The sequence below is a fragment of the Pleurodeles waltl genome, chromosome 5 (assembly GCF_031143425.1).
Source record: "Pleurodeles waltl isolate 20211129_DDA chromosome 5, aPleWal1.hap1.20221129, whole genome shotgun sequence".
NCBI lineage: Eukaryota > Metazoa > Chordata > Amphibia > Caudata > Salamandridae > Pleurodeles > Pleurodeles waltl.
In genome coordinates, this window is record NC_090444.1 from 627,415,411 (window position 1) to 627,428,246 (window position 12,836).

A 12,836-nucleotide genomic window follows, 5' to 3' on the forward strand; every position below is an offset into this window, starting at 1 on the left:
TAGGGCACGGGGGGGGGGGTGGGGGTAACACACAAGTTAGCACAGAAAGTACACCCTCAGCAGCACGGGGGCGGCCGGGTGCAGTGTGCAAACACACGTCGGGTTACCAATGGAAATCAATGGGAGACCAAGGGGTCTCTTCAGCGATGCAGGCAGGCAAAGGGGGGGAGGAGGGGGGGGGGGGGGAGGCTCCTCGGGGTAGCCACCACCTGGGCAAAGGAGAGTGCCTCCTGGGGGTCACTCCTGCACTGGAGTTCCGATCTTTCAGGTCCTGGGGGCTGCGGGTGCAGAGTCTTTTCCAGGCGTCAGGATCTGGGAGTCAGGCAGTCGCTGTCAGGGGGAGCCTCGGGATTCCATCTGCAGGCGTCGCTGTGGGGCTTCAGCGGGGGCAACTCTGGCTACTCACGGTCTCGTAGTCGCTGGGGAGTCCTCCCTGAAGTGTTGTTTCTCCACAAGTCGAGCCGGGGGCGTCGGGTGCAGAGTAGCAAGTCTCACGCTTCTGGCGGGAAACGCAGTTGTCTTTAAGTTGCTCCTTTGGAAACAAAGTTGCAGTCTTTGGTGAACAGGGCCGCTGTTGTCGGGAGTTTCTTGGTCCTTTTAGAGCAGGGTAGTCCTCTGAGGATTCAGAGGTCGCTGGTCCTGGGGAAAGCGTCGCTGGAGCAGGTTCTTCAGAAGGTAGGGGGGGGGGCAAGACAGGCCGGTAGGGCTGGGGCCAAAGCAGTTGGTATCTCCGTCTTCTCTGCAGGGTTTTTCAGCTCAGCAGTCCTCTTCTTAGGTTGCAGGAATCTGAGTTCCTAGGTTCAGGGGAGCCCCTAAATACAGATTTTAGGGGTGTGTTTAGGTCAGGGAGGGCAGTAGCCAATGGCTACTAGCCCTGAGGGTGGCTACACCCTCTTTGTGCCTCCTCCCAAGGGGAGGGGGTCACATTCCTATCCCTATTGGGGTGGATCCTCCATCTGCAAGATGGAGGATTCCTAAAAGTCAGAGTCACTTCAGCTCAGGTTGCCTTAGGGGGCTGTCCTGACTGGCCAGTGACGACTCCTTGTTTTTCTCATTATCTCCTCCGGCCTTGCCGCCAAAAGTGGGGCCGTGGCCGGAGGGGGCGGGCAACTCCGCTAGCTGGAATGCCCTGTGGTGCTGTAACAAAGGGGGTGAGCCTTTGAGGCTCACCGCCAGGTGTTACAGCTCCTGCAAGGGGGAGGTGATAGGCATCTCCAACCAGTGCAGGCTTTGTTACTAGCCACAGAGTGACAAAGGCACTCTCCCCATGTGGCCAGCAACATGTCTCGAGTGTGGCAGGCTGCTAAAACCAGTCAGCCTACACGGGTAGTTGGTTAAGGCTTCAGGGGGCACCTTTAAGGTGCCCTCTGGGGTGTATTTTACAATAAAATGTACACTGGTATCAGTGTGCATTTATTGTGCTGAGAAGTTTGATACCAAAGTTCCCAGTTTTCAGTGTAGCCATTATGGTGCTGTGGAGTTAGTGTTTGACAGACTCCAAGACCATATACTCTTATGGCTACCCTGCACTTACAATGTCTAAGGTTTGGCTTAGACACTGTAGGGGCCCAGTGCTCATACACTGGTGCCCTCACCTATGGTATAGTGCACCCTGACTTAGGGCTGTAAGGCCTGCTAGAGGGGTGATTTATCTATACTGCATAGGCAGTGTGAGGTTGGCATGGCACCCTGAGGGGAGTGCCATGTCGACTTACTCGTTTTGTCCTCACCAGCACACACAAGCTGGTAAGCAGTGTGTCTGTGCTGAGTGAGGGGTCCCCAGGGTGGCAAATATCCTGCAGCCCTTAGAGACCTTCCCTGGCATCAGGGTCCTTGGTACCAGGGGTACCAGTTACAAGGGACTTACCTGGATGCCAGGGTGTGCCAATTGTGTAAACAAAAGTACAGGTTAGGGAAAGAACACTGGTGCTGGGGCCTGGTTAGCAGGCTTCAGCACACTTTCAAATCAAAACATAGCATCAGCAAAGGCAAAAAGTCAGGGGGTAACCATGCCAAGGAGGCATTTCCTTACATCTATCATTTGCAATGCACCATATATTAAGACTTAACAAATGTCAAGTTGTTTTATTTATTTTTATAAGAAACTCATTTACTATCAATATCATAGTATAAGTGTCCAAAAAGAACCAACTAAAATATCAAAAAGAAGAGTTTCAAACAATGATTGTTTGCTCAGGTGAATCAAACGTTTGTTAACTGCAGATGCTAAAGTTGTCTTCAGATGGTACTTCATAATTAATGCTCGGCAAAACAACATTCTTTATTGAAAATGTTGCCACTCACTTGTATTTGATCAATCGCCCGCCTTGAATCAGTTGTGCGCCTTCATTGGTAAAATGGCAAGCAAACAGGAGCCAGTTTCTTGGTTGCACTTTGTATGCAAATCTCATAAATAGTAATGAATACAAAGTAAGTGCTGGAAAGGAAAAGAAAAAACAAGTCACTAGACTTCAATGATGACAACAGATAATCTCTCCAAATTACAGGGGTGCATACTAGTGCAATGTCAGTAAGACAAAATAGGCTGCTTGTCAGACAACCAAAAATAAAAAAAACATTTACGAGTAGCCCCCAACTATCCACTGCCTTATTACAAAAGTGGTATGGAAGCGCTATGGGCATCTGAAGAGTTTTTTGCATCCCAGAGGTACTTCTACGTTAAATGACAAGCCACAAACACGTTTTTGGCTCCTTCTCTAATATCAATCACGCAGAAGCACTTTTTGCACCAACGCGATAACAAGGAGGCATGACCCACATTGGCGCTGCCCATGCAAATGAGGGAACTGTTTTGTACTTGCAACTTATTATAGAAATGTGCTGGGAAAAATGCGTTTACTGGTGCACCACCTAGGAAGTGTTGCATAGTTAATGCACCCTTTGGGGTTGCCTTTTGAGAGGGAGTTGTGTGTCCTAGCCCCCTCCTAGACATCCTATCACTGATAGATGTAATCACAAACTGCACAGGCCTGTAGGGGAGGGGTAAAAAGGTGGTATCTCTTCCTGGTTTAAGAACAGACTCCTTGCACTGAAAGGCGGGTTGGCTAGTTCAAATCACAAGTCTATGTTTTAATGGCGCAGTTTCTAGTGCCTTCAGAGGATGCATCACATTTGTTTTGTAATATGGAGTCAGATTCAAATTTGCACCAGGTGCACCTGATGGCAGTGTTGCATTAACACCGGTGTTATTGTACATGTTTTTAACTCTCAAAACGCAGTGGACTCTGCATGTTTTTGGTAGAAAAAGGGAGTTTAAAACTAGCTTACTGAAAATAGGCAAATATGTACTTGATAATGAAGTCACTTACCTGTAAATCACAGGTTTTTGGGTCATTGAAAGCTGTACTATCAAGAGCTCACCACTCAATACCCTCTGCTAAAATAGAACCGCATCACAAAATATAAGTAAAAAGATTTATCTTTTAGATCTGAGTGTATGTATTTTGTTTTAAGTAAGCATAATATCGCCTACAAATATCCAGTGGTAAGGCGATACGGTGCTAAAAAACAAAACATTTTGCAGAATTCAAATTCACCCTCCTCTTGGTCTTGTTTTTGCAAATGATCCTCCTCTTTTTAAACCCCTCCCCCCCAATGAGGACTGTGGCCTCAGGGGTGTTTAGGTTATGTGGCGCGGGAGGAACTAAGATGTCATTTGATTAGAATCATTGTGCTTTAAGATACCTTGGGAAGGACATCATTCCGTTTCATGTGCTAAAAGTAGCATAAAGGAGGTGATAGCTTGGTTCGTTTGATTTGAGTCTATTGTCAATCAAGAGCATAATTTATCCTCAATCAGTTTGCTAACTTTCTGCGACTATTGCCATAGCTTGCTGCTTCCCCCTTCGCAACTTCAGGGGTCTGCTGGAGGAGAGAAGTCATTTTTGAAGGACCACAACTCGGGCCTTCTGGTATCTGAACTTTGAACACTATTGAGTTCAGTTAACAGCTTGTGGCAATGTCACAAGAGGTTAAGTAAAATGCCCACCGCTCCAAATCCTCTCCAGCATAAAGTGCACCTGGGGCTGTACCCGTCTCGTCACGATCTTTGGCATTCTGTACCAGTAAGCCAAGATTTCATACTGAGTTTCTCGTACCTGCACGTCTAGTGCAAACATCCATGACCTATTGTAGGTTTCCCCACTCTGTGTGAAAGTTCCATTTAGAGGTCCTTCTCCCACCTCTTTTGTCCAGGTGTCTTGTCCTGCAGAGTGTACTTTGTGAAAAACAGAAAGAAAGTGGTGATCAAGGCTCAGTCGTGTGGACCACCCTCAAGTCATTTCTCAAGACCAGTGAGGGATCGTGAGGGCCCCTTGCTCATTGTTGGGTGAAGGACCCAATACCTAAAGTTGTAATTTTTTTTGAGAAGGTGGAGTCCACCAAGAGGCTTCACTTTTTCCTCTAGATTTGATGTTTCTCTAGATGGTGTGAAATCTGAATAATACGAGATTTGAGTGCTGGGGAGTGAAACTGTCTCAAAGAAACTTAGTTGAGTTTTGCCATTGTGGCTCAAGTCACTTGTGAAAAATATGAGCCACTTCTCCTCTGATTTCCACAACCTGGGTACATGCCAAAAGGGCGCTCGAGGTATAAGACTGTCTACAAATCACAAATTAGGTCATTAGTGGAGAAACTGGATCAGGATATAATGTGCTAAATTGCCATCCTTCATGCTGGCGTGCAGTATAATGTGAGGTTTTAATATGCCATATGCAGGAGTTTATCAACCACTGGAGTTGCTTGAGAATTAAAGGGGACCAGGGAGCTATAAAGGCAATTGTTTGAAAAATAATGTGCGGTACAATCCTCATCGTGACCACTATGATCCTTCCTAGCTAGAAGAAATGTTCTGTGTACCATAGCTGAAAATCTATTCTCTCATCTCTTTAATGAGTTTAGAGAAATTCAGTGACACAACCCGAATAGTAGAGTGGCCTGTTTATTCCTCCAAATATTTTATAAACTCTTAGTTCTAAGGGATGGGTATAATTTGGTGAAGATGCTCAGCTTGTTGGGGGGCGGGGGGGGGAGAGTGGGGGGAACAGATTAAGAGCACCTCTTATTTGCAACATCAATTTTAAAATTGGACACAGCCTCAAATGAGAGCAGTTCCACTCGTACCAGAGGCACGGAGGTCAGAAACTGTCAAGGAAATAGGATGTTGTCCGCAGAGATTCTATTTTATGGCACCTATGCTCTAAGCTTAATTCAAATTCTGTTAACAGCAGTCTTTACCACCTTGACTTAACAGAGTTTCCATTTACAGTACTCACAGTGCAAATGAGCTAATAACAGACTCTGGAGATAAAAGGGTAGAACTATAAGATTGAAGAAAAGCACTGCAAAACCATACTAAGACTCTGAATCAAGAGGTACACATCACTAAGTGTAGTGGATGAGTCACCTTTGCAAATAATGAGAATGTTTCTCATGAAGTCTGTGGGGGTCCTATTATGTTGTAAACTGCTATAATATGGGGTGAATAACTGTAATGCAACGCATGTATTTCAGTAGTTTACATTTTGCGTCAGTCTCAATTCCTTTAAAGTTTTACTGTACATGCCTTCAGAAATATCGTCTGTGACACCTCTTCAACCCCTCCCTCCGAATGAAAATAAGGGCTAGAGAATAAGACTGAAAGACTGAGTTGGTTAGGTGAAAGTTAAGGACACTGAAATACTGGCAGTAGTTCCGGGGCACAGTCTCACCAAGAAAACTTCTAGTTACTGATTGATAGCAGAAAAGCTTGCATATCGGACAGGTGTGACAGCTACCAGATGACAAAAGGGGGCATAGCCTTTGAAGACGTGTGGCCTAACTAAATACACACCTCTGCACACCATAAATAAAAGTGATTACCGTTCTACATATATACAGAGTCGAAGCACATCAATGGCACCACCATGGTCAATGATGGCACATGTGCAACACACAAGTGATTTACAAGTTCGAGACAACTTTTGAACTTACAACCTATATAAAATAATTTGCAGACAGCTGTTTGGCTCTACCTATGCAAAATATTTTTGCTCATGCTGCCAAACACCGGCAAAAAAAAGTACTTTAATGCGACTGTTGACAGTTTCATGACATGGGCGCCATGTTCCTCTTTTTTTTTTTTTTTAACCGATCCAATATGGCAGACGCTAAATGGGTCCTTAAAAAAAGGTTTTTTTGCACAAGAGGGCAATAGAGGAGTGTGACGGGTGTTAAGAGGATGTACGATATAGCCTTTGGCGGGCAGCAGGGGCTGGGAATACAGGTGGCAGAGGAGAAGCGCACGACGCCCTGAGCAGGAAGCACGAGAGGGATAGGTGGGGAAGAAGCAAACAAGAGAAAGCAAGTAACTCACGAGGGGGAGAGTAACACGGGGGAGAAGCAAACAAACCAGAAAGAAACTTGTAGGACTATGTAGGTATTTGGTGTGGGGAGCGGAAAAGCACAAGAAGGAGAGTTCTTAAAGGTCTTCTGTGAAAAAATACAGGTAAGCCAATCAGAAGGATGGTAAACAGGCTATGCTCTGGGGGAGGGACAAACACCGGAAGAGAAAGGCAAGCTATGGAATACGAAGCAAGCAAATATAACTGCCAATACAGTCAACCACTAGTTAGAAGTAGGCAGGCTGCAAGTCCACTGTAAATTCCAAAAAAAGGCCTTTTGAAATCAAACAACTGTCACTGTCTAGTTAACAAGACCTAAAAAGTATTGCCACTTTTTGCCTTGTGCCCAATCTTAGCACTCACCCACCCAAGCACACTGCAGCGCTCTACAAAAAAAAATATGCTTCAATAATGTGAACTTCGTAACAAGGTCTGTAAAACCGCACTTTACACCAGTCTGTGGTATTGTATGAGGCAAAAGACAAGCACAAGTATGTAATGTAGCCCTGTTCTTCATTAAAAAGGAGAGAATTAACAGCCCAACTGAGCATTTTCAGTTGGGACGAACTGTCTTCAGCTAGACTAAAAACAATAAGATACTTCGGGTCACATGTGGAAAGTTATGATTTTAAGAACATAACTTTCAGATGCTCTACGGTTAAACTGGACAGAATCACACCAAGAGCCTCCACACCTCATGATGGATGGTAAGTCCTACATAAATGAAATTAAAATACCAAATACCTTGCCTGTGTGTCTTAATGAGATAACCATCACAGTAAAAAAGACCTATAAGTCCTCCTGGGAGCTGCCTGAGCTACACAACCTTGGAAACAACTGAAGAGATTTTCAAGAGATGCACTGGGAAAATATTGGCAAAGCATTCTTGATTATTTTGATATTTCGATTGCATTCGTTAACTTTTGGGACAATATAGGCTGTTGTGTTTCTAATTTGGTTGTAAGAGTTCTGAGTATGGGGTTGCCAGTTTGGTTGTAATGTCTGGAGTGCGTAGCTTGTGTGTGTGTGTGTAGTAGTGACCTAGTTTTAATCGTTTAGCATGTCACAATATTGAAATTTCATGATATGTGCTTTTGTCAAAATGCAAAAAAAATGTTAAGTCCATACAAAAAGATTAAGAAAATGTATTGAAACCTTTTGAAAGTATGGTCTGTGTTTATATATATATATATATATATATATATATATATATATATATATATATATATATATATATATACACACACACACACACACACACACACAGGAGAAAAAAAAAAAAAAAAAAAAAGGTTTACAGGGATTTTATAGTTAGGTTCACATTTGAAACGTACAAAAGCATAGAAATTCACCTGCTATCAAAGAACTATAACTCATGCCCTAAGGTAACTATAACTTGCACCCCGCCATGGGACCCCAGCACCAGAGCTAAGGGGTCAGGGTGATGAAATATGTGGTGGTGGTGATAGGGGCACATGCCACTGACTTCCTGGGGTGTTACAGTAATATGTGGGGGGACTGCCCAGCCCCTCTCGCTGCCCCAGGGATCACCACCTCCCTGGGCGATCAATGCAATTTATGGGGGAGGGGGGGGTCACTTTGAGACCCTCACCACCCATTAGGGCCCCGCCCCCCAAACCTCAGGGACTACCACCTTTCCTGGACTGTGTGCACGTTGGAGGGGGCAGGGAGGGCCCCCTCATGGAACCACTGATGACCCTGGGGACCGCCACCCCCCAGGATAGGGTCCTGCTATGTCGCAGGGGGCCCACTCCCAGGACACAGCTATTTGCTGTGGCTTGGCTGCATCTCCAGTCAAGCAACAGCAAACACTCCGCTGTTTGACAGCGGGACCTGTAAAGCAGGTCCCGCTGTCAAACAGTGGAGCTGTCCCCTATATGCATGTAGAGGACAGGGATGAAATGCTTCAGTGAGCACTGAGCTGCTGTCAAAGCAGCTTTGTAATTGCTGAAGCAATGGTACCACGAGGGAAGCTTTAAGGCTTCCCTCCAGTGCCAGGTAGCCCATAAAGGGCATGTTTAAAAAAAATGTAAACAAAAAGTTTTAAAAAAAATATTTAGGGACCAGAGGGGACCCACTGAAGTCTCTCCTGAGGTCACAGATAGCACATAAAGGGCAAAAAAAAAAAGAAAAAAGGGAACAAATAACCCAGTGTGAAGGTGACAGACCTATACACTGAGCACTCAGGGTTCGAGTCCAGTAGGACTCGCTTAATTTTTTTTTTTATTACAAATTATTTTAATTTGTCAAAATGAAATTTTTTATTTTAAATTGTATATCTCATTCTAAGTAGATCATACATCAATACCTTCTTTCTTTCAATCTTCCTCTTCCTTTAAAATAACTGCTTGATAAGTGTGGCTTTTTAGAGTGAGAGCACCCTTGTTATGAGCCAGGGAAACTCAGTAAGACACATTCACCTGCCCTTATTAGACAACCTACAATTCTGCTTTTCCCACAAAAAGCAGAAGAGTTCCCGTAGAGTAGGGTCCAATTGGAGGAGAGCCACATTAAAACAAAAAAGGTGGTATTTGAAAACCAAAGACCACACAAGAGTCATAATACTGTCTGTTGGTTGTAGCCATTTTCAATTACATTTTAACACATACACTCTGGTCTGCACTTGTAGATGCTCTGGTTCCTTTTTCCTATTCCACATGTGAAAATACCAAAAGCGGACCTAATCACGTTGTCCAAGACTACAGTGAAGAGCACTTACCAGGTGGCCTCTCGTAGCAAGCGTTTGGCTACTTCACACCATTTTAAGTTTAATGCTTCCTCAAATTTCTATCTCCCTCATGGCCTAGCTACCTACCTGTTGTATTCATGAGAAATGAATGTTTCTCTGTCAAGTGGAATGCAGGTCTGAACTTGTTGTTCAAGTTGGCTCAGCCCCTCCCTCCCCTTTTCCTTCTGCGGTGTTAAAGGATCTGGTAAAACATATGAACCACTGATTAGTTTGCCTTTCAAACATGCTCATTTTGAGGCAGGCACCATTATTGTATCGGTTGACAGAAGGTGATCAGGCAACTTGACATCAGTGACTGGGAGTGCACTTTGTAACCTAGAAAGCCAGGCATTCATTTTATTTTCTACAGCATATGGCATCGGGCTTTCTTGTGTGGGCCGCGAGTATAGGAAACATGTTAACCAAATGACAGAAAATTAGACAGTGACTGCACAGAAAACAAAAAACAAAGACCATGCTAACCAAAATTTAACTAAAGGGGAATCATTTACAAACCTCAGAACAACCAAACTGATTTTTTGGATGGGGTGGAGGAGAATAATTGGCAAAAGCAAATGTTGCATGTGTATTAAAAATGTGCATCTGTAGACATTTAAACCTGCTATAGGAACCAAGCTCTGATCCATCTGCTGTTCTGGCACATTGCATTCACTACTAGGTTTCAGGTGAGGCTGTGTGACTGTGGAGGGGTGGTCATAGAAAATTCAAAAAACACCCACAAATGTATAAGTCTAAGGGGTTTCTAAAAATTAGGCATGATGCTAGCCACCTAGGAAGTGCACATAAAACTAAGGAAAACCCATGACAAATGCAATTCCAGGGTGGAAAAGGGAATGGAAATACTAATTCTGCGGGGCAGGGATTTTGACACAATGAAAAGATAAAAAGCATTTTCCTCTGGAGAAAGAGAAAAACGTTCATGCACAAACACACAAATCTGCCAGATGGGCACATACAGCTTGTCTACGTTGCAAATACAAAAGAGTAAGTGCAGTGGAGGAAGAATACGCAGAGAAATCTGCATCCTGAGTGAACTTCCATGAGTGCACCTATAAGTTTTTCTGAATCCCCAAATAGTTAAGTGTGGGCCCAATTTAGGGACTTAAATCGTAGAGGTGAGAGTTTTAATTTTTCCCTTAGATCTTTGCAACTGGGCAGTATGACTTTAAGAAACTACCATAAAATAATCAGTAAGTACTACATGGCTAATAATTAAAGACTGCATGGCTACAAATGTCAAGAGCATGGTGAATAAACAGTTGTACCATCTCGCTTTGTGCCTTTGCCTTTCTCATGTGGTTGTCTTTTTCAATGGCATGCTGCAATACACATCAACAAAGCAGAACACTCAGGCCCCCTCACGAGTCTGACCAGACTCTGATGGCGTCGGACCGCAGCCAAAGCACCGGTCTGAGTGCCATATTCCAACACTTGCGGTAGAGCCGGGATGGGACAACCAGCACTGCCAGGATGAGAGATCCCGGTGGTCTGGCAGTTGTGGTGGTCCGCTGCCATGGGGATTACGACCTCGATCTCCGCCAGCCATTTCATGATGGTAGCACCGCCATGAAAAGGCTGGTGGAGAACAGGTAAAGGGGGCCCCAGCACTGCCCATGCACTTGGCATGGGCAATGCAGGGCCCCCCTGGCCAGCACCCTTGCAATGTTTACCATCTGTTGTGCAGACAGTGAATACTGCAAGGGTGCTGGTGCACCCTACAGCATTGCCGCCGGCTTCATTACGAGACGGAGAAAATGCTGTAGGCTGTTTCCCGCTAGGTCAGTGGGCAGAAACTTGGGTTTCTGCCCGCTGACCTAGTGGGAAACGGTGAATGGGCACGGCGGGGAGGTAGCCAGTATGGAGCCAACCTCCCTGTTGGAAGTTCGGCAGAGGGTGAAAACCGTCCGCTGAACTCATAATCAGACCCTCAGTCTCAACTGCATGTTCCCAAGTGCACGTTGATCAAATTCAGTGGATCAATGATGGTTTTAAGGCTAATTAGGAAAAATATTCAATCAGATAATTTATGACTGGGAGTAATAATACTTTCAGAAGGGTTGTTAAAAAACAGGGGCTTGGGGCCCTTAATGAGGAGTCTTAGATGAGAGCCTGCTGAATTCAATCCAAAAACACAAATACTTACCCAATGTCATACGGCCACTAATAATCTCTGGAGACTTCTTCATGTCATTAATAGCAGCAATAGGGAGGCCCCAGTTGGCCACAGGTCCCCAAAAGTGCTGGAAAAGAATTGAGAAAGAGTAAAAGCCTGAACTTTCAGCATGCCACAGGTACGCAGGAGTAAATGATTCTGCAGACAAGGTTGGATAAAGACCAAGTTCAGCTACTTTGAAGAAAGTTAAGAGTATTGACAAATCACGAGATAAAGTGTTACAGGAGGAAGTAGAACATTGACAGGATAAGATAGGGCACTGGGAATTTTTACCTTTGTAAAAGGCTTAAGAGATAGAACTTGCATGATAAATATCTCGTGTATGTACTTATATAGCACAAACCTAGTTAGGAAGCAAAGGAGCACTTTATATTATATTGGGGTTGGGAGATTATCTATAAGGTAAGTGGATTATACACATACATTCCGCACATTTAAGCACTGGAGATTAAGTGATTTACCCAGAATCACACAATGTTGAGTCAAGAATTAAGACCAGTATTCAAATCTTGGTCCAAAGGTTCCAAAGTCAGCAGCCCTAGCTGCTAAGGTGCATCGTCTCCCTAAGATTGATCCACTAATGTATTTAGCAATTTTAAAATTTTAGAACACATTTGATTGGTGTTAATCAATTTTTTTTAATATTCTCCCCAACATAACTGAAAAGGATACTAACCATTACAGTTATTCGGTGCCATTAATTCTTTGCTTAATAATAAATGGATGACTATACCATCACCTCAATGTCTACAGAAAATTGTGGATGGCTCATTTAAAATTCCTTGTTTTGATTACTAGAACAATCGTTCCAGGCCATGCTAATGCTATTACAAAAGAAGCTTTCATGGTTCCAAACTACCTCACCTACCAATGTTCTCACTCTTGAAGCCTGTCAGATGTAGTCTCATTTTAATTACCTCTCTCAAAGTTGCCTCAATTTGCCCTTCTGAGGTCCACTCCCTTAATGCTAAAAGGTGCTGCAGGTTAGTGTCACCAGAAGCTACTTTTTCCCCTTAGTGTTAATCATCAAAAACTCAAATTAAAACATTCTGTAGCTCCTCCCTGTTACACCCCACCACAATAAAATCATGTATGAATGAATTGCTTGTTGGTGTCCTTTGGATAAAGAAACCCACTAGGAACTAAATAAGCCCAATATGCAACTAGAGAATGTGATGCAGTACTGAAGCAATTTGCATGCATTTCTAAATTTGACAAAACAGACCAAGTAACATCGCCATACCAATTCCTCACAGGGTGAGGAACTATTTACTCCTGCCTTTCTTACCCCAGTATTTAGCATGGGACAGTTAAACTCAGTTTACACGTTCCAGGTGAAATTCTAACGAATACAACTTAAGTTCTGTTCTTTCACTATTATACAATGAATTTAAGTGCATCCTGGCGACCTTGCCCACTAAATCTTCATGTAGGTTGTGTCCCATTGTAAATTAGCAGATCCTAATCTACAGCTGTTAGAAACCCTCTTTAA

General features: G+C 43.9%; 1 protein-coding gene across 1 annotated transcript; it reads right to left on the minus strand.

Annotated features, from left to right (window-relative positions):
* Positions 1 to 2,300: 2,300 nt before the first annotated feature.
* MPC1 (mitochondrial pyruvate carrier 1) lies at positions 2,301 to 11,409 on the minus strand. The gene is made up of 2 exons (XM_069234487.1): positions 11,315 to 11,409; positions 2,301 to 2,437 (listed from the first exon to the last, which is right to left on the minus strand). Exons 1-2 carry the CDS (start codon positions 11,355 to 11,357, stop codon positions 2,301 to 2,303), a joined length of 180 nt encoding a protein of 59 aa, XP_069090588.1. The 5' UTR covers positions 11,358 to 11,409.
* Between the last annotated feature and the right edge of the window lie 1,427 nt (positions 11,410 to 12,836).